The sequence below is a fragment of the Pangasianodon hypophthalmus genome, chromosome 9 (genome assembly GCF_027358585.1).
Source record: "Pangasianodon hypophthalmus isolate fPanHyp1 chromosome 9, fPanHyp1.pri, whole genome shotgun sequence".
Lineage (NCBI taxonomy): Eukaryota > Metazoa > Chordata > Actinopteri > Siluriformes > Pangasiidae > Pangasianodon > Pangasianodon hypophthalmus.
The window spans coordinates 2089517-2112431 of record NC_069718.1 but is presented as its reverse complement, the minus strand read 5'-3'; the positions used below and the strand labels follow the sequence as shown (position 1 = coordinate 2112431).

Here is a 22915-nt window from a genome sequence, read left to right as displayed (position 1 = left end):
ACAAGACTTCAGTGCAGCTGAGGAATAAATTTAGGAGAATGTTAGCGCAAAGAGAAAGAAAGAGAGAGAGAATTTACTGGACTATAGGGAAGTTTGGGAATCGCATCGGCAAGAAATTCACAACAAGAGACACATTCAGCAAGAGAGGACAGAGTCACCAAAAACAGAAAGAGCACATTTTTCCCTCCACACAAAACGTGACATGGGTGGGTGTGAGAAAGAGTTTACAGCAAACAAGGCATGCGGGTGAAGACGAGAGCAAGAGAGAGAGAGAGAGAGAGAGAGAGAGAGAGAGATTGAGAAATGAGTAAGTGTTTAGTGCAAAGAGGAACAGATACAGATGTAGGACGCTTGTTGCTAAGGGAGGAGTAAACATCGTCAGAAACATCAGCCTGGCCAGAGAAATGACATCATAGGCCAACAGCTGGGACGTGCGGACGGAAGAGAGAGAGACAGAGGGACAGACTCAAAGAGAGTAGAAAGAGATCAATTGTAAGCTTCTCCTTTTCTATTTGCTGATAAACAGTGAGGAAGCGTGTGGTCCAGGTTTCCGTTCCAGGATTTTCTGGAGACGGAGTGCCTCAAGGTGAACAGCTGGGTCCGCTTGCCTTTATTTTAAAACCAGAACCAGCGCTCGAGCATGATGCCAGATTGGAGAACAAATTTATAGCTTTTTAAAGTGCTGGAGAGCAAGCTTTCCGAAGCATCAATGCAATAAATACAGACTGATATCTTTCTCGCTGTGCTGAAAGAGATGTTTTTGAGATCAGTATAGCGAGCTTGTGTTACACTGCTAGATAAAAATTTCACATCACATTATTCTTTTCAACTCCAATAATCCACTTCTCCTAATAGAATTGCTATCCGTCTCGTGGAGTTGCTAAACCCTCTTGGACAGCTAATTAGGGAAGCACTTGACATCCAAAATCCACATCCTGTCCCATCTTTCAGTCACAAACAGCTTCCATGTGTTGTGACTCTGGAAGTGCATAGTTGCTAGATGTGATAGTGTGAACCCCCCTGTGGTCCAGAAATGATGTTTGTGATGCAAAACAAACATCGCAGTGAAGTCAGAATATGACAGGACTGGATCGAGACGCCACCTGGTGGCCAGATCGTCTTATTACATCGAGTTACAAGCTGCCCATCACCATATTAATGCAAATAGTATTGTATCACATTCAATATATTTATATACCTTTAGTTATATGTATATTTACATTTTTGGCAGTGTATTTTTTTCTTTAATCTTGCTTATGTTATAACTTGCCTTTTAAAACATCTACATTGAAATTATGAGTTAAGGTCTTTGGATTTTTTTAAAAAAAAATCAGAAACACAAATCTCAAATTCCCAGTAGACACTTTCACAATAAAAAAGTTTTTATGTTCTACTCAAATAGCTCATTTTCTACAGTGATAATAAAACATATTACATATTTAGGTAATGTTCTAACCAGTTAGGCTACGCTAATGTTAGCTTGCTGCCAAAGTTAGCATCTTAATAGGAATTTAGCCATTTATTAGCTAAAACATAACAACTTTACATGCACTTACCTTATTACAGGTCATATCTAACATTTTAACTCCTCTTGAGTCTATGGGTGTAACGGTTAGACAACCTGGATTGATGCATCGATTTAAAAGGAAACGACTGAAACGAATCAAGGCAACGATCATGAATTGTTTATTACTGAAACAACTGGTGTGTAAATCATTTAACTGGTGATTTGCCTGTAATACTTTTAAAATAGACCCTCTCTACATCATCATCATCACTCATTAAAAGTAAACTTATTCCAGATTCTGAACAAAGCTGGTCACATATCGATTGGAGGCTAATAAATCGTATCGTAGCAGATTCAGCGATATCGTCAAATATCGACTCACTGCTTTATGAATCAAAACCAAAGAATTATATCATGTGGAAGTCAGAGGCTTACACCTCTACTTACATCTACTCCACACCTTCACTGGATGTGAGTGTGAGAAAGGACTGTGATCGTCTGAACGCTAAACACTGACCTCTCTGAAAGTGTCTGCTTTTCCCTGCGAATCCTGGATGTTTCACTTTTGGCCTAAATTACATACAATATGAAATTTTGAAATTTGTATTTAGGGTTCTGTTTTTTTTTTTTTTATCTCAAAACCATAACATGTAATTTTGAATTATAGTATGTTTTATAATATTTGCAAAAATGTAAATTTATTTAAACCCACCATAGAAAAAAAAAATGTAATGTCACATGTATGTAATTCAAATACACTAAATTCATATTCAAATACTTTTCTCAGCTTCCGAGTTACATAGCAGACATTCATTCATCTTCAGTAATGACTTGATCCTGGTCGGGGTTGCGGTAGATCCGGAGTCTTTCCCGGGAACACTGGGAGTGAGACGGGAATACTGGAAAAGACAACAGTGCACCAAAGCATGTTATATCGAATCACAGTAATATAACAGGAATGACTATAAGTAACCAAACCTCTAAAGGTACATATACATTAAGTAGTATATAATATAATATAAATTATTACCTTTGATATTTATTATTATTAAAATCATTGGCTGGTTTCATTATTTATATCATATTTATGAATATATATCTAAAGATAAGGTAAAAGACATTTTAAATAAAGATGTCACAGCTTAATTTACCTTCAAATATAATCATTAAAATACATCAAAAGTCTTGTAAATGCGATTATTTTTTGCATTAGTGTGTGAATCTCATGCATGAAATATCCTTTTCCACATGTTTCATTCACTCCACCCTGTTACCTGAACACAAGTCTCATGTTCAACAGGAAGTTGCATCATCCAAATTTCCTAAAGATCATGTAAAGAAGAAAAAAATCTCTCATTCTTTTTCTCGTATATTTAAGATATTGTGATATTGATTGACGAGGTCACCGCGAAAGTACAGCAATATTACATAAAGACTGAAAGTAAATAATTAATTTAAACAAAAATGCATTTTAAGCAAACATTTAAAAAGTCCTTAATGTCCTTATGCTAGTGGCATGGATGCTGTTTAACCATATATTGTGTATTAATATTAATATTTTGTGTAAACTCAAGTCTTCTACCCTGTTACTCATTAAAGCACAAAATGCAGTAAAAATGCGAGAAAATTAAAAGGGATGATATGAAGGTAACAACATTTTTAAATGGTTAAATGCATGTTTTTTTAATTCACTGTTGATAATTTTGAAAAAAAAAAAATAAATAAATATATATATATATATATATATATATATATATATATATATATATATATATATATATATATATTATTTATAGTTTAATGTTTAAGAGTCAGAAGTGCTAAAATGGCACCACTATTGTGGAACCAAGTTATTTAATGGTTCTTCAAGGCTTTGTTACATATATAAGGATTCTTAACTTCCAACTTGGAGCCCTTTCAGATTGGGAAATATTTTGGTACTCTACCTAGAACCTTAAAGAGTTCCCGTAAAGAAGGAATCTTCAATCTTATCTGCAAAGGGCCGGTGTGACTGCAGGCTTTCATTACAACAGCACACTTGTTGATTGGAGACTAAGATGAAATGATTAAACAAGTGAAATCAGGATTAGATTGAAGACCCCTGCCCTAGGGTATGTAATAACTAGGTAAATGTGTGGAAATCCAAATTATTGCTCACTATTTTCATCTCAGTACCTAGAACCTGTCAGGTATTTAACATTTAGTTTTGGTACTTGGTACACGCTTAGAGAAAATGCTCTTTAATGGTATAATTAAGGGTTCTTTGCTTCCTAAAAGGTCCTACATGGAACCCTTTCCAACAGGGAAACACTTTGGTGGAAGGTTTTACCTAGAACCTTAAAGGGTTCCCCCGGAGGGACTGTTAAATTTTGTAATCTATGCCCTGCAGAAAGAAAGCGATCAGAAGATCACAGCCACGGTGAATGGCGGATTCAGCACCTACACTCAGGTGGGCCTGGCTCCTGGGCAGCGGTACACCGTGACCATCGTTGGGGAGAAAGATGGCAGGATGGGCGCCAAGAGCACAACAACCTTCCAAACCTGTGAGTCTGAACCGTTCATTTGTGTGTTATGTAAATAACATACATTAAAAATACAATGTCTTTTCACTGCAGTTTCTTGTAACCAAAGTACAAAGATCATTTATTACAGGTACTACGTATAAACTAAATAATATTATACCACAATGCACAACACAGGGGACACAGGCTCACCCTAAACTGGACAGTTTATGATTGGAAAAACATCACCTGGTCTTTTCAACATGTTGTCCATCCTGATACAGTTGCAGAGAGTGGTTATTTAAGTTACCGTAACCTTCCTGTCTGCTCAAATCAGCCTGATCATTCTCCTCTGATCTCTCTCATTAATGAGGTGTTTCCACTCACAGAAATGCTGCTCACTGGATGGGTTTTTTTTTTTGCACCATTCTGTGTGTGTAAAGTCACTCTGGATAAGGGTGTCTGCCAATTGCCATAAATGTATATGTAAAATTCCAGGAGATCAGCAGTTTCTGAAATACTCAAACCAGCCCATCTGGCATCAACAACCATGCTACGGTTAAAGTCGCTGAGATCACATTTTTCTCCATTCTAATGTTTGATGTGAACATTAACTGAAGCTCTGGACCTGTATCTGCATGATTTTATGCATTGTGCTGCTGCCACATGATTGGCTGATTAGAGAACTGCATGAATGCGCAGGTGTACAGGTGTTCATTAATGGCAGTGAGGTTGTATATCATTAAAGCTAGATAAATTAACCTGAAAAATGGGACTGTCCAACAGGAGTGCACTTCTTCTTGAATTAGTCAACTCTAACAGCTCCAAGGTTATCTAAATGACACGTCGAATTAAGAACACATTCTACAACCACACTACTCTGTAATGAGTTTCCCATGCTCACCTTCCTATTTCAGCAACACTTCAACGGACATTCATGTCTTTTTCAGTGATCTCTGGCCCCAAAAATCTTCAAGTCGTCAAGACAAGCACAACTTCTGTCATCGTCCAATGGGAGGAAGCACAGGGAGAAATCGACAGATACGTCCTCTCCATTTCACCAAATCAGACGGATGGATCTGGCAAGGGAATTCCAGAGATGAGGTTGCCACCCGAGAGAGACTCTGCTCAAATCGATGGCATGGAGCCTGGTCGTTTGTATGACATTTCTCTGGTCGCAGAAAAAGATGGCACTCTGAGCCTGCCGGCAACCGTGCAAGCAACCCCTGGTGAGTATCGAATACAAGTGAATCAAAGCACAAAGCACTAATTTGACACTCTCAGCTACAGTTTCTTCCAGGATTTTTCTATATGGTGGTGGTTTCATCCCTTTTCCTCCTAAACAGCTTCCAGGACAACAGTCACAGAATTTCAACCTAATCCTAAACACTTCTTTTAATTCCACAGCCTGCAAGTCTTAAGGTGAAATAGCACAAAAATATAAATGTTACTAATCTTCTGCTGCCAGTCATCTTAAATATTGTTATTATTTAGCAAAGGTATCCATGTCAAGCATAAAAGTCTACATATATTAAAATGCTGTAAGGTTTGCTAAAGAAATACTTCCAAAAATTAATAATGTAATAAGGAAATGTTCCTAAGTTCTCAAGGAAAACTCATCATTTAGATCAAAAATCATTTCAAGAAGCAAAATTTCTCAGTTAGCTTTTTAACTTCATCCAGAAATTAAGACTCCCACAGGAGAAGATGTAAGAAACTTGCCAGTTGGACAGTCTCTCACACACACAGCCTTTGGCTTAACTAGAAGACAGAGAAATCCTGCTTCTCAAAAATCCCCTCCTGGGAAGGCAAGGTCATTCCTAATGCCTGAAATTCTCATTAGTGGAAAAAAGGACATCTGCTAGAAATACAGCGAGTCAAGTGGTTCTGCAAAACTGAAGTATCCCCATCAGGAGCAGGCCTGGTCAGAATGAAATGATAATATTTTCCTCCTTTCTGTTGTGGTAATGATGACTCATTTTATTTCCATCTCACCAGATGGTCTACCTCTAACACACAGCATCTTTTTTCCCCTGCTTTTGTTCTATTTTCATGTATTGAACCGGATCTGATCTCTATTTCTAATTTTCACAGGAAGGGAAGTGAGTGAGTGTGAATGCAGCCATCGATAGAAATGAAGCATGAATAATGCTCAAGGGTCTGTGTACCTTCTGTTCATTTGTTTCTTTTTTTATTTTCATACTGAAAAGGAGAAAACAAGGAAACTTTCTGTTTTTTTTCTTGGCACACACAAAAATAATAAATCCATGTTTTTCATCAAATATATTTTATAATATTAATTGGATTTTCTTTGGCCAGAAAAAAATCCCTGAAATCAAATATTTATGAATCCAAAATGGAAAAATGCCACTGCATTATATTTCAGCATGAACAGAGTAGACCTGGAAGTACAAATCGGCTATTCTTTGGTTAAGATGTGTATTCTGGAATTCTGTTTTCATAAAAGATGTGATAAAAATGGGATTAACACATTCAGAAATAAAAATGAAGGTGTTTAAAAGGTGTTATAGTTTTTAATTGCAGCACCTGGAAAAACCTCCTTATTTTTTTAGCCACAGTGTCATCCTCCTTTACCTTCACTCTCTATGTGTTTTTAAAAAGCTCATAGTGGTCCATATTAGCAGTACATCAGGCACTAACACTAATCTGTAATCTACCCAGTAATCACCGATTACATCCATGTCATTCAATATTGTTCACAAATTTTAGAATCTAAAATGATGAAAAACAAGGAGAAATATGACCGATAAAAAAAAACTGATTTGAGCATCTCATTTGCATATATTTTATTTTCATTTGGAAACGAAAAACAAGTGAATGCAACATACACAGTCCCTAAATGTCATTTATAACTGGTTTAACCATTGATACATTACCCTCACAACTCGTACAGCAGGGCTTCCCTCCTTCCAGCTAACGGACTAAAGCCTGTTTAATTTGATTTCACTTTCAAACTTCATTCATGCTTTTAGGGACTGCAACAAAGACTGCAGTACAGTACAGAACAATACAGTAAAGGAAAACATATGATCATGGAAACTGTGACCATGTGTACTGTGAACAGGTATAAATGCTGGACTGCCAGATCCTGCTTCCCGAACCACTAGAGGATCAGATGGAAAACTGTCTAATCTGAGACTTAAGAACACCACTAAGGGTTCTTCCTCACAGTACCAGTTGATGTTAGATTCACCAAGGGGACAAGACCTAGAGTCTTCAAGAAATGTTGTGGAGCCAACAGTTACAACTGAGAGAAACCTCACAGCCTATGGTTTAAATGGTACAAAATATGTTCGAAGAGTCTTGGTAGGACATAGGAAGATACACTTAAACAGTGTGTCGAATGGAAAAACATTGACAAGAAACATGACAGTCATGGTTGGTCATATCAGTAGGAATGACATCTTAACAAATATCCCAGACAGGCTGGCGGGTTTTTCTGGTGAGGTCAGGCCATTAGATGGAAAAGGACCGAAGTTACAGGATGGAAGATTTGAAGTAGTACATCAGCGGAAGGAGGGGGCTCATCAAACAGCAACATTTTCAGAGCACCCCAAAAGGATGAGCATACAAGAAGTGAAAACTAGGACAACCCCATCACCCTCTCTTCCTTTACCCACGAATCAGGTCCAACCTTCTCTGGTGCGATCTGAAACACAGGACCAACCTACATACAAGAGACAGACACCATCAAGAGACAGGCACCATGCTAAAACCTCTCTCCAGGTGCCTCCATCACCCAAATATAGATATTCAGGTAGGCCAAAATTATCTGGTTCATCAACATCACTATTAAATAGCAGACAGCCTACTAAATCCATTTCCTCCAGAACCTCTTCTCAAATGCCAGAATACAAAAATCCAGCTGGAAATGTATCCTTTCTTCCATCATCTCACCCATTTGGAGTGGGAAAAGAAACCTTAAAGAGGAAGAAAATAGCCTCACAAGAACCCCAACCTGATGATCAAGGCTTACTGACTGAACCTGTCCCAGGATTCAATAGGGATTCTTCAGTAACCAATTTACCAGAAGGCACCACAGATACAGAGAATACTAATGGAGACAATTTTCCAAAATACAAAGAGACAATAAATAAGACTGTACCACTGTACCATCGCATGTCACATATGGGTACATTCCCTCGCCAACCTAATATTGGTCCATTCCGGTCCAACCGGACCAGCACCCCTCAGCACCCCTACAGAAGTCTGCTACGCAGACCCATCCTGCCCAGAGTCAACAGCACTGCTAGGAACAAAGTGGAACCCGAAATGATTAGCAGCAACCTAAACCCAAACCATACACTAAAATTTACATGGAAGGGGAAAAATGGAACAGTCATCAGACTTCCACCAAAACTTCTTAGTCGAATAAAAACAAACTTTAAAAATGGCTCCAAAGCTGGTGTCACAGTAGACAAAAACACAAGCAAAGAATCAAATATTGTTTTCCCAGCAGATAATGATGCAGACCCTAAATTTAATCTCTCCCTGTCAACATATAAGGCTCCATCGAAAAGCAATGATACAATACAAACTGTCAGCAGGGGTTCAGAAAACACCATTGATCACATCTTACCCAGAGTCACAAACAGAGACAACAGCACTACTTGGCACACCATTCCCCATCACCAAAGGGTATCTGGAGTCATCAGTGGCAGGCAAAATGCTTCAAATCTGAAGATTAGACCAACAATTGTACTGAAAAGGAAAAATAACACGGTCATCAGACTTCCATCAAAACCTTATACTCGAATAAATGTAAACTCAACCACCATCCATAGTCTGCTCAAAGATAGTAAGTATGGAATAAGGCACAAAGACTCCAAAGATGCAAGCAAGGAATCTCAAATTGGCTTGTCAAAAGACACGGACACAAACCTATTTGCTAACATCACTCTGTCAACAGAAGCTCCAATGGGAACTAATGAGACATTACAAGCCATTAATGGAGGTTCAGAAAATGCTATTGATCACAGAAACAAAGAACACAACCTGCCCAGCATCACTAACAGAGACCAGGACCTACCCAGGGTCACACCCAGAGACCATGAACTATCAAAGACTGCAGTCAGAGACCATGACCTGCCCAGAGTCACAAACAGAGACCAGGACCTAGCCAGGGTTACATCCAGAGATCAGGAAATATCAAAGATTGCAAATAGAGACCAAGACCTACCCAGAGTCACAAACAGAGACCAGGACCTAGCCAGGGTTACATCCAGAGATCAGGAAATATCAAAGATTGCAGTCAGAGACCATGACCTGCCCAGAGTCACAAACAGAGACCAGGACCTACCCAGGGTTACATCCAGAGATCAGGAAATATCAAAGATTGCAAATAGAGACCAAGACCTACCCAGGGTCACAAGCAGAGATATCAACACTACTATTCCAATGCTTATTGATCAAAAGGTTGAATCTGAAGTCGTAGGTCAAAGGGAAAATGTCCCAAATCAGAACCATAGAACAAAAATTATGCTAAGAAGAAAAGATGGCACATTAGTCAGAACTCAAAAAAAACTTCATACTCAAATAAAACCAAACTCTACCAGCATTCACAGTGGGCTGAAAGATGCAGACACCAAAGTTGTTAAAGGCATCAAAGAATCAGTTATTCTCTCAGACAAACCTAAAGCTGAAAGTCATTATAAACTTCAAACTGTTGCTGGGGGTTTAGAAGTTGGCAATGATAACACTCTTCCCAGCATAACAGACAGAGACCAGGACTTGTCCAGAATCACAAACAGAGATCACCACCTGCCCAGGGTCACAAACAAAGACCAGGACCTGCCCAGTGACATAAACAGAGACAACAGCACTAGTATGAAACAAGTTATCAAAGAATTCAAAGAATCTACAGAACCTACTGTTCAAGCTGTTGCTGCAGGTTCAGAAAATGGCATTGATAACAACAGCACTACTATGCAAATGGAACCTGAATTCAACAGTCATAGCAAAAAGGGTCCAACTTCCAATTTTACAGCAACAGTTACAATGAAAAAGAAAAATGAAACAGTCTTCAGAAACACACCAAAGTTTAAAATAAAGCCAAACTTTCATGGTGACCCAAAACCAAGTAAAGAAAGCAGCACTTCTAGGCATACCCTTCCTCATAACACCTTAAATCGCAGCCCTAGACCAAAATCTACACAGCAAAGGAAAAACGGCACGATCATCCGACCCCCGCCGAAAGTTTCTCCTCAACTCAAGCCAAAGTCCACCACAATTCTTGATGGCACAAAAGGGAGAAAACATTCCACAGATGATCCTAAACTTGTTTGGTCGTCAAAGGTTCCTCTCTCAACAGATAAGGCCACAAGCCAAACAAATACCGCATTTCCAATTGCTGAGGTTTCAGAAGATAGCATCAATCAAGTTGGAGTCCAGAATGTGACATCAAAGGGATTTATCATAATTTGGGTGGCACCAGAGGGAAGGTTCAAAAACTTTGTGATCAGAATAATAGAAGAGAATGATGAAGGGGTAAATGAGGGTGATGGAAGCAACCAGGAAAAAGAGGAAGAGAGGACAGAAGGAAGTGAAATAACCACTAATGTTATTGAGGTTGTGAGGAGGAACAGCAGCAATGATGGGGTTAGAAAGAAATTCACCAAGTTGCTTCCTGGTTCTGCTCGCTCGTACCCTGTCATAGATCTCACCGCTCAAACCAACTACTCTGTGACCCTTTATGGAACAGGTCGTGGATTACGTTCCAATGTTCACACCTTCATCATTACAACAGGTACTCAGAAGCTAAAGGTACAAACCATTGCCATAAATAAGCACCATTCATAAATAAGATGCAACATATTTCCAGGAACTTGCTGATCATGTGTCAATGTTCAGGTTTTCAACAGTGCTTTCATTGTTCCCTTGAGCAGCAAGGGCTTTTAATCAAAGCTGCAATACATGGCCTTCCAGGAGCTTTGATTAAAGTTTACATCATGAGGTTTTAATACAGTACCTACATGTAACATTTCTGTTTTATGTTCACGCTGTGGTTTTGTTGTGTTGTTGTTTTATGTTGTTCAGTCTACACAGCAAAAACCTCACTTTTGGATTAAATCCTGTAATTTTAAACAGACACATAAAGTCTTATATAAACTCTTACAGTGTTAGTTGGTTAACACTGTAGGCATTAATTCAACACTGGGGCGGAGTTTTGCTGTGTATGTATTTGGTGGTGAAAGTTTTGAAAAACAGGCATGCTTAAAGTACAGAAATGAGGGACAGATTTTACAAAATAAATTAATTGTAATGTCAGGGTTAGACAACTTACTAGCCTGGGCACCCATGACAAGTAGATCTTAGTTGTTTTATTTGTAGCTCAACAACCAGGTTCAACAACAAGAAAAGCTTTCAGCAAAATAAGTTTTCACTTGGTATATGATTAAATGAAATGTGCTTCACTGTGATTCAGCTTCACTGTTGTAACTATAGCATGTGCTACTTGTCTGACAATAGAACAGTTTTTACTAGGCAGATTAATTAGCATGTATAGATGGCAGGCAATATTTTCCGAATCAATAACACGCAGGTTTGTGAAAACACTGGCGAAACTGTTCAAACCGGTCATATACGGTCATATATAGAACAATAAAACATAGATGACGATTAACAAGATATGTCAAAGAAGCAAAACTTCTGGGGGTTTAAGGAGCGTTACTGAGATCTTAGCACAAGTACAGACTACAGCCATGTTGTAGTCATGTGACCTACTAATGATCAAGTGTAGCCACGCCCCCTACAACAAGCACTTATAATAAAGACCAACACAATCAGTGTGTATAAAATGAGGTGTGTGTAGAACGCATAGAATGTTATGGCGTGATGAGCATGTGTACCTGGTGGTAATTTATGTAGAGATCACTTATCAGTTATCGATCGTAATGACTACAGACGTCCTCCAGCAACATTATTATTATAAAATTAATCCCGTCAGAGCTTTTAAAGCAGAATTCAGTACAAACATATACAGTATGGAGCTGAGCCGTGACTCCTAGGGATTTAATCTGTTCAGCTACCACTTCCTCGTGTACTTCCATTGCAACACAATAATATTAATGACAAAATAAAAATACACTATATTATGCCTGTTTTTTAAACTTCATACACCAAATCAATCCAGTCACATTTGCGTGTTCTGCGCAGATGTGTCATGAATATCAAATGGACCAAAACGTTTATGAGTTTTCTAATATTATAATCCTGTGTCCATTTACAGAGCAAAGCTGGTTTTTAACTGCTAATGTAATTTATCTTAAAGCACCATTTAACCCAATCAGATCCCTGGATCTTGTTCAGTGACAGTGGCTCTCTGGTGATTATGGGATTTGGTGCTATGATGATATTCATGACGCAGTCTACGAAAAGCAAATTATGACCGAGTAAAAATAAATAACCACCATTCTCATTATCATTTATTGCTAATTTGATCTTCTTTCACCCAGGGTAAGCTTACAGTCAGCCATCCTCACTGACTACTCTCACCATTCACGCAAAACGCAGGGTAAGACCACGAGTGGCCCAAAAATCTTAATCTTCAGAATATCAGCGTACGGCTCTAAAAGATATAACTGCTAAAGACAGTCTGGATGGCATGATGTGTTTGACGAGGCTCGATCTGCGTTCCAACACTGATTTAATCCGACCTTGTCGACTCCCCCTTGCTATGTCACCATCTTCAGGGCTGTACTCATGCTTTATTAGTGTGAGTGACGTGGGTTAAATGACTCCTTGTAGGTCACTGGTCAGAGTCAACGCCACTGCAGGCTTCAGGAGCAGAAATGACTAAAGCCGGTTTTACACTGTGTGATTTCAGCGCTTTTTTAAGATTATTACTCATCAAGATCCCAATAAAATAACACCATCGTCGCTAACGTATATTTGTAGCCGAGTTTGTGAGTTTACCGTCGTCCTATTGGTGGATTTTAGCTGACCTTAACAGCACTCACAAAAATGCCAGAATATTGCCGTCGGCCATCTTTGGTCACAGTGGCACTAAATAATTTAGATATTTAATAAATATCCTAATATTTTAAAATATAAAATATTTAATACATGTAATGTCATATTTAATAAATGATAATTTAATCTAATTTATAATTGATTAATTATTTTTTAGAAATAATTAATGTATTTGTAAGATTTTCCTGTTCAGATTTGGATCTTATTTATTTATATTTTCATTGTTTATTTTTTTTTTAATTAACTGATTAATCCCAGGAAGAAAATTTATTACTATAAAGGTATCTCCAGCAAGGCATTCTGGGTAAGCAGTGTTTTTGAAGTCTACAGTGACGTCGACTCCAGCTGCTGCAGTAATGAAACGCCCTGATGGCTTTAAGGGGAAGTGAACAAGGACACATTAATAACAGTATTGGGATGTTCCCGTATTTTCCCACTTTTATCCTTTTCCGTCTTTCAAGATTATAATTAGGAACAATTCGATCAGGAACAACCTGCTGACCATCAAAAAAAAAAAACTTTTCCTCTTTTCCAAATGACAAATTTGACTCCGGCTCATGCAACTTCCTCCTCAGATTCTTCACTTCTTCTTTGTCTTCTTCCTCCTCCAGGATCACACGTCCAGCACCATCATCATCATCTTCACCATCATCACTGTAATGTCCTGTTTGTGCTGTGTCCAGGATCAGTGTGTGTGTGTGTGTGTATGATTAACCCTGGTGTTTATGTGGATGTCAGTAATGTATATATGCTGTGATGTATATACTGTATATATGTTTACTTTGTACATATATACACTAGTACATAAACCCTATGTACACTCGTTATAACGCATTATAGCACATTACACCCTTTAGCACTTACATAAATAAAAATCAATCAGACATGAAAGATGTTTTATATCTGTTTCTGCCCACTTTTCTAATTCTCTTTGGTTTTTTTTTGTTTTTTGGTTTTTTTATTGTTTCTTAGATCCTTCTTAATGTTTCCTTTTTAGAATTTGTCTTTACAGTCTCTCCTTCTTTCTTAGCAAATTATTTTTGCTTTATTTTTTGTTTTTCTTCTTTCTATCTGTCTTTCTTTCTTATTTTTAAATAGTCTTTACTGTCTGTCTTTACTTTTTTCTTTCTTAGTAAATGATCTGCTTTGTTTATTTCAGTCTTTCTTTCTTGAATATTTCTCTCTTTCTTTTAAATTCACTTTCTTTCTTTCTTTCTTTCTTTCTTGATTTCTTTTTCTTTAATTTTTCTTTAAAACTTTATTTGCTTTCTTTCTTTGTAAATTGTGTGTGGTGTGTCCTTAGGTCCTGAGCCTCCCTCACACCTCTCCTTTAGTGAAATAACTGACACGTCGCTCACTGTGTCATGGAGACGACCAAAAAGCTCTGTGTCTGGGTTTAAGGTCACGTACATACACACTAAAGAAGGTGAGACTGCACACACACACACAAACACACACACACACACACACATTTATTTCCACTCAGCAAAGCGATAATCCAGAACATTAATACTAGAGGTGCAGAAAAATTCGCCATTATTGAGGTAAACGTGGGCTGGATGAAGATGCTTGGGTGTAGCAGCACCTTCTCCATATCTCTCATCTGTGTCAGAAAGCATTTCAGAAGTTTTTCCATCGTGGCTCTCTGGTGTAAAAACTCTGCACCTGAAGAATGTTTCATTTAGCAATAACATAGCAATCGTAATTCACTTTTTAGGGTTTAAATGGGCTTTGTAGAGTCACGCTTGCGTGAGAAAAGCCAGGGGTTGGATGTAATCCTGGAGGTCTGATGGATCTCTTCCCAGCGTGTGTTCGAGGGAGGAGTCAGAGGTTTCTGCGGCTGTTGGTAGATTCACTCAGTAGTGCTCGCTTTATGCAGATTTGACTGTTCAGACACTTAAACCATATCGTTTCTGTCAATGCATAATTCAGCTCTACGTCTACTACATTAACAATGGCAGCTACACACACACACACACACACACACACACACACGCACACGCACACACACAGTGAGTGTTTCTGACAGTACATGTGCTCGGTGTGATGACAGGAGAGCCGATCTCGGTGACGGTGGACTCGTCAAACTCCAACCTCGCTCTGTCCAAGCTCTCCCCCGGATCCACTTACGAGGTCAGCGTCATCTCTGTGCTCGGATTGGACGAGAGCGACCCAATCAAAGACTTCGTGATCACACGTACGGCTGAGTCCAAAGACACCACACAATTATTACACACACACACACACTCATTTCATTATTTTGCTGTTATAGCTATTTCCTTTTCTAATTTTTTGACATTTCCTTTACAAGCTGTTTTTTATTTTATTTTATAAAACTTCTTGTTCTCAGATTGTCTGATATAACATATTGTATTTTCCCTTATTTTGCTATTTCCCCATTTTTGTACTTTTTCTTTATTTCTTCTTTATATTTGTTAAATCTTTTAAATTTTAATAAATTTCTTTCTTTCTTTTTCTTTACTCTCCATTATTGTTTAATTCTTTTTTTCCTAAAATTATTTTACTTGTATCCTTTCTTTCATTCTGATTCATCCCATTGTATTTTTTGTGTCTTTGAACTCATTTTTCATTATTTCATTCTTCACTGTATTTTTCTCTTTTGTGCTAAATTTCTTTCTGAATTTCATTTGTTCTCTCTTCTTCCATCAGTCTATCTATATAACCTTTTGTATTCAATTCTTTCTTTATGTCCTAGATAGATAGATAGATAGATAGATAGATAGATATTTTTCCCAGCCGTGTGTTAATCAACTCTCCCGGAGTTAGTGTCCTGACTTTTTGTCCTCTGTGTCTCAGTGCCCGACCCGCCCACTGACCTCAGGGCCATAAACATCACAGATACCAAGGCTCTGTTGCTATGGAGACCTGCCCTGGCAACCGTCGACCAGTACATCATCACTTACCACTCCGAGGAAGGTCAGCTCCCTTTCTGTCTGTCGCTCTTCTTCTCCATCGCTCTCCAAAACAGAGATAAGATTTACTGTGATGACGTTATCTACACACGTGTATAAAAGATCACTTGAGGTTCTCTTTAATATGTAAATTAACAGAAACTCTGGAGTGAAACATAGGATATGAACAGTTTTCAAACTAACTGGATTTTTACTGGAACACCACATTTCTCATGTAAATTCTCCTGCGAACCATTTACAAATAAATTCCTTCATGTTCAGTGCAATAAATGAGGCATGTTGTTGTTTTGAACAAGAAACTTGTTCGAGTGACCGGTTCAAACCAGTTTAAACGGATTAAAAAACGTGAGAAATTGTTGATCTGGTGAATTGTTGATCTGTTTTCTGTAAGGAGAAATGTGTTTATGTAACATTGATGGAAGGAGTCTCCAGTGTCAGCGCTTTGTAACAGTCAGAGGTGAAGCTGTAACTTTAAGTTTTCCGACATCTTCAGGACAGAGGAGTTTACACTTCTTCACCACGTTTCTCAGTAACATGCGGAACAATCTGCGTTTTATTTTTGTTTTATGAATTTGAGAGAGAATAAAGAGAGGCTGGTGAGGGAACGACTGTTTATAGCTGCTATAACGTAAGTGACAAACAGGAACTAACTTGTTTTTTGGATGTTCCTCATCGTTAATGTAACTATAAATGGATATAAAGTACAATCATTCAGATCATTCGTTAATTAATAAAACATTGTAATGATTGGCAGATTGCTGTGATGTAAGAGGAATAACACGCTTTGGGGTGTGCTGTTATAGGAAAATAAACTGTCTAAGTTTGGATTATTTTCCTATACCATCATGTCCCAAAGTGTGTTGTTCCTGTAAGCTTTTATTGCAGATAAATAAACAGTAATTGTTGAGAAAATGTAACGAACACAACTTTGTACTATTGTAGCCTGTTCAGTAGCTAGCTAAAGCATGCTAGCTAATTGACTATGAGTATGAGACAGCAGGTATGGTGAAAGCATGAACCTGTGTGTATCTCCGACTCTCAGCTGTGTGTGTGTGTGTGTGTGTGTGTGTGTGTTATAGCTCCTGGCTCAGACCTGAGTGTCAGAGTGTCAGGTAACGCAGTGGAACAGCAGCTTCAGGCTCTAAAGGAATCCACCAAGTACAGCGTCACCATCATCAGCCGACTCGGAGAACAGAAAAGCTCCAGCACACTCACCACCTTCACCACGACCAGCGGTGAGCGACCACTCTCTGCACTGTGTGTGTGTGTGTGTGTGTGTTAAAGTGGGTTAGAGTGTGTTAAGCTGAGAAAGATCTTTTGAGCGAGAAAGATGGCGTAGTTTCTGTTGAGAGACCTCCCCTTGTCTGCCATTGGTCCAAAATATCACTTGTATTATTAGTGCACTTTATTTGAAACATACGCTCGTATACTGAGATGTGACTGTGTAATGTCATAACCCTGCCTCTATTCTCTCTCCTGATAGGCTCTCCTGGAAAAGGGGAGGCACCTCGGGACCTGATAGCCAAACAGGTAACTGCACGTTCTGCTGTGTTGTCATGGAAACCACCAGCTTCAGCCGTGACGAGCTACAAACTGACGTACTTCACCAAGGGTGGAGAGCGCAAGGTGAGACGAGGGATGAGTCACCAAACACCAAACTTATAAAAATAATTATTATAGTGTCAGAGTCACTTAATTCTTCAGTGAATCAGTTAATCACCAATCATGGACAAGCAATCAGTCAACATTTTGACCATGTTATATGCTAAAAGCGAGTATTTAGCTTAGTGACAAAGCACAAAGTGATGCTAACGCCATGAAGGAATGAATGCATGATGCAAACGAACGACGAGGGTTTGAAGAAATTAACTTCCATGTATCGTTATACATATTAGCACTTTTGTTGCATTTCTGTACACTTCTTTTGTGAAAAGGACATACATACTGTAGCTAGCAGTCAATGAGCTTTTGATTCGTGCTAATTGTCATATTAAAAGACACACAACATATCTTGTAGCCTACAACCTGAAGCAATGTTGCTAATTACGCATTAAAGCAAAAAACAAAAATTAGCATAACAAAGATTAACTGGTAGCTCTGAAGATCTTAGCGTCGGACCATTTTTACCTGTTTTCTTAAGCACCTGCTGTAGCTTTCAATCAGAAATTATACTGAAACCATTAATAAATTAAAGCCACCAGTTAGCATGATTCATTATTCGTGTTTTATATTTGGGCACGCCTTTCCCCAAACAGGAAGTGACCCTTAACCCTGGAGTTACTGAACACGAGCTGCGAAGGCTGCGTCCCTCGTCCACGTATACGGCACTACTGCAGGGTGAAAGAGGCGGAGTCTACACCGCGGCCATCTCCACGGAGTTCACTACAGGTGTGTAGCTGTCACTACCTCGCTTGTTGCTTGTGATGATGTTTATCAGCAGATCCTGGTCCTGGGGTTTGTGTGTGTGTGTGTGTGTGTGTGTTTATGGTGGTTGCATGGCCTTGTTTCAGCTTCCATTGCTGCTGAGCTGAACTGTTCTCTCCCCCTCAAAGCCAAGAAGGTTCCTGGAGCAGTGTGGACGCCACACCACGCTGCCTGTGTTGTAGTTACTGTAGTTCTCTAAAAGAAGGGTTAATATTACATTTAGTAACGATTAAGGACTTCTGTTTTAGAAATGTTAATAGCACGGTCTTTCCTTCAGTACGCAGTGGCTGCTGATGAGAGCGTATGGTGGAGATAGACCAGGGTGTGGAGCCACAACGCTGAAGTCATCAGCACACTGTAGCTTAGCATGTAGTTTAGATGTCTCCTTGATCCATGTTAAATAGTCTCAAGCCTGCAGAAATCCCACTCTCACTCTGCAGCTATATTAAATATGTAGGTTAGCAGTTACTCTATTTCTTGCTCGTTTCTAAGGTTGCAAAATTTGCGTGGTTAAAGCTGAACTTGGCTAAAAAAAAAAAGTGAAAGTAAGTGCTAACTGCTAAAGAGAATCACATTTTTCTTCTTATGCCACAAATATTCAATCATGTATTCATTCAAATTATTTGGCACTAAGTCTGACGACTCGTTACGTTATTAGCCGATGATAACTGAACGAAACGTATGAAACTCTGCGTCTCTCGCAGGAGCTCTGCGCTTCCCGTACCCCTCTGACTGCTCCCAGGAGCTGATGAATGGACAGAAGGAGTCAGGTTTGGTGGAGATTTTCCCCGGAGGGAAACAGGGACAAACTGTCATGGTTTACTGCGATATGGAGACGGACGGAGGAGGCTGGACGGTAAGAGGCGGAGCCACTCACAACACAGGCCACTCCCTCCATGCTAAACTCTGTTTATCTATTTTTCTGCTTGTTTTGTCAAGATCTGTGTCTGAAAGTCTGCATCAGTTTGTGTACGAGGCATGGTACACATAACATCACTTTAACACGCTAGCAGTACTTATAGCGTTAATAGCAGAGTACTGTAAATACAAGCTCGCTCCTGCCGTAGCACACACACGTGATTCTGAGTAATGACCAATGTAACGCATGTTTATTAATGACTTTTCATGGTCCATGTGTGAATTACACCTCATAACAGAACATTAATGATAATAATAATAATAATAATAATAATAATAATACATTTAAAGTAGTAAAGATTTAGAAAGAAAAAGGCACGTAGGTGGTTGATTATTTTCCTATAAACAGCCCAAGTGTTTTATTCCTCTTACACCACAGCAATTTTCCAACCATTCATTTTTTTATTATTTATTAAAGAATGGCATACTTTTTATCTGTTTATAGTTACATTTTAAGTTGACGAACATCCGCAGAACAAGTGAGTTCCTGTTGTCACTTACGTTGTAGCAGCTATAAACACTCGTTCCCTCACCGTCCTCTCTTTAAGTTAATAAGAAAAAAACGCAGCTTGTTACGCATTTTACCGAGAAACCGCAAAGAAGCATAAACTTCCTCTGTCCTGATGATGTCGGAAAACTTACAGTTACAGCTTTACCTCTGACACTGGAGACTCCTTCCATAAATGTTACATAAACACCTCCTTACAGAAAACTTCACCATATCAACAATTTCACACTGTTTTTAAATCTGTTTATGTGGAGCGTCCACTGTACACGTCCCTGTGAATGAGCTGTTACTATAGAAACCATAACGTGTTAGAACGAGTGCACTACTGTCAGAGCTGCTGTTATAGAGAATTAATCCACACCTTCTGACCAATCAGAGTCCAGAATTCATCAGTGCTGTGGGATAAATAATAATATATAAACATTCCAAATAGCATTTGTGAAATTCTGACAGAAGTCACACACACTGATGATAGTGAAGCTGAACTGATTCTCTGAGTGATTAATAAGTTAAAACCTGAGAATCTTCAGACTGATTTTCCACCGCAGTGCCGTTTTAGTCATACTATATATCATATTAATGATGGTTATGACCTCATGCTAGATGGACTTTAATAACACAAGCCTGTAATATTAATCTTTTATTATAATACAGCAGAAAAATAGATGACGTTAAACAGGACATTATGATATTAAGGCTTCACTTCCCAGACAGAGTGTCTACACATTCCCTTATAATTGCAACTGGAATTACGCGCGTGTGTGTGTGTGTGTGTGTGTGTGTCTGTTGCAGGTCTTCCAGAGACGAAAAGATGGGAAAACCAACTTCTTCAGAAGCTGGCAGGAATACAGGAAGGGTTTCGGAGACCTGGAGGGAGAGTTCTGGCTCGGTGAGGAAGAAAGACGTCATGCACATCATTACGCACGACTGAAACATTATTAAACAGAACCCGAATAATTTAGATGAAGGACAGTGTTATGTAAACACAGGTGCCATGACAGGCAGTGCCATGCGGCTCAGGTTACTTATAACGTAATGATGTTAAATAAAATAGGTACCATGGATACAGGTGTAGTTAGAGATGGAAAACCAGCTAATCAGCAACGGGCACTTTCCATACCCATGATACTGTCGGTTATAAAATAGACCGTGATATTAAACCCTCGTAATATTGTTCACACATCAGTGTTTTTATCCAGAGTTTGTGTTCCCTTTGTTCCGTCTCATTCAGTGTGACTGTATGTAATGTACAGTTCTGTGCAAAAGTCTTAAGCACATGTAATGCTGTAGAGCAAAGATGCCTTCAAAAATAATGAAACTAAATGTTTCTACATTTAAAAAAATCCTGTAAAGAGCAGTAAACAGTAATAAATGAAACAAAGTCAGTATTTAATGTGACGATCCTTCGCTTTTAAAATAAATAAAGCAGTATCTGAGGTGCAGTGTGTGCAGTTTTATAAGGAAATGAGCTGGAAGTGTTACTGAGCATCTTGCAGAAGCAGCCACAGTTCTTCTGGAGACTTTGACTGTCGACTCGCTTCTTATTTCTGCAGCGAAACCCAGCAGCCTTCATTATGTTTTTATCTGAAAAGTGTCTCTTATGGAATCTGCTGCTTTCTTTACTGACATACACACATTTTTCTGTAACATTTCATTTTGTTTCTGGAAAACTAATGAATTGAAAATGTTTTTGTACTGAATCAGTAATCTAGAAGTCAGAAAATAAACATCTGTAACAAAGTTTGTAGTAAAAAAAAATGGGGTGCCAAGACTTTTGCACAGTACCGTAAATTTAATTGTATATTTAATACAGACAGTAAAACAGGTTCATTGTTAATTGCTCTGTGTTTTTCTGTCACTCTCAGTCAATCAGAACACACTGCACTAGTCTGATATAAAATGTGTGTGTGTGTGTGAGAGAGAGAGAGAGAGAGAGAGAGAGAGAGAGAGAGAGAGAGAGAGAGAGAGAGAGAGAGAGATGCTCTCTGGTGCCCCCTGGTGGACACAAATAATCAAACTCTTAAATCTGTGCCTCGTTAGGAAACGACTTCCTCCACAACCTCACTACGATGACTCCCATGAATCTGAGAGTGGACCTGAGGTCAGGAGACGAGGCCGTCTATGCGCACTACTCCACCTTCTCCCTGGACACCATGAAGAAACACTACATGTTGCGAGTGTCTGGATATTCGGGCACAGCTGGTGAGCGTTGACCGAATCGAGCTCCTGTTGTGTGTCTGTGAAACACTGTGGCGTGAACTGAAGCGTTTATTGTCTTAAATAAAACTATACAGAATGGTATTAAAGGAAAACTCCATCCTGAACTTCTTGCACATTAGTCTTTATAACGAGCACGTCCTCTTCAGCGGCGTCTGAGATTTATTTTACAGTGAAATTCTGTACCTTTTTTAAAACTTCTTCCATGGATGTGTTGGTGCAGTGAGATTTAACCCTTGCGTCACCTCTACCTAAAGAGAGCGATGCAGCGGCGCTTTAGTCCTTCAGTCTGTCCAGCTCTCTCTCTCTCCTCCTCGTCTGTACACGCTGCTCAAACTCATCAGCTTCCAAAGCTTCAACTTTCACACTAAAAAAAACTTCACACTTCTCGTACATCGCTAACTAGCCGAGCTCTGAGTCTTAACCGTGTCGTGTAGCCGCATTGCATTCTGGGACTTTGAGTTCAGCGTTTTCTCCAATATCTCCACTACTGACGCGCTGGATTTCTCAGTAACATGACGCTTAACATCACTGGAACATCGAGAATGAGAATTGTAGCTTTGTTTTTCGGAGCGAACTGCTTTAAGACACCTGACTCTTATCATCATGTTTGAGGTTGTTTTCATTGTTTAGATTGTACCTATGCTAGCATTAAGCTAATCTCCTGCTGTGATATCACAGAGACACACAATCGCTGAACGTCACGTATTTCCGTATAAACGTGTTCAGTGTGCTTCAGGGTGGAGTTTACCTTTACGTTTAAGAGCTAAATCATTGTCAGTAATTCAGGAGTTGACTTTAATCATACAGTATATAATAATATAATAATAATAATAATATATAAATGATACAGTTGCTAGTTTGTGGTGTGTCTGATAAAGGTGTGTGTAAGTAACGTGTCACTGAGTGTAACGTG

At 38.8% G+C, this 22915-nt stretch overlaps 1 protein-coding gene across 3 annotated transcripts in view; it reads left to right on the top strand.

Annotated features, from left to right (window-relative positions):
* LOC113524928 (tenascin) overlaps window positions 1-22915 on the top strand; it is a 46308-nt gene that overhangs the window by 17789 nt on the left and 5604 nt on the right. For 2 of the 3 annotated variants that reach the window (XM_053236946.1, XM_053236947.1), the window contains 12 exons: window positions 3897-4050; window positions 4959-5237; window positions 7451-10774; window positions 14303-14425; window positions 15053-15196; window positions 15817-15936; window positions 17012-17167; window positions 17416-17558; window positions 18188-18320; window positions 19061-19212; window positions 20575-20671; window positions 21823-21984. In XM_053236946.1, the coding sequence (XP_053092921.1) occupies window positions 3897-4050; window positions 4959-5237; window positions 7451-10774; window positions 14303-14425; window positions 15053-15196; window positions 15817-15936; window positions 17012-17167; window positions 17416-17558; window positions 18188-18320; window positions 19061-19212; window positions 20575-20671; window positions 21823-21984 (4987 nt within the window). The remainder of the gene's footprint in view (window positions 1-3896; window positions 4051-4958; window positions 5238-7450; window positions 10775-14302; window positions 14426-15052; window positions 15197-15816; window positions 15937-17011; window positions 17168-17415; window positions 17559-18187; window positions 18321-19060; window positions 19213-20574; window positions 20672-21822; window positions 21985-22915) is intronic. The other variant, XM_053236948.1, reaches the window with a different exon arrangement.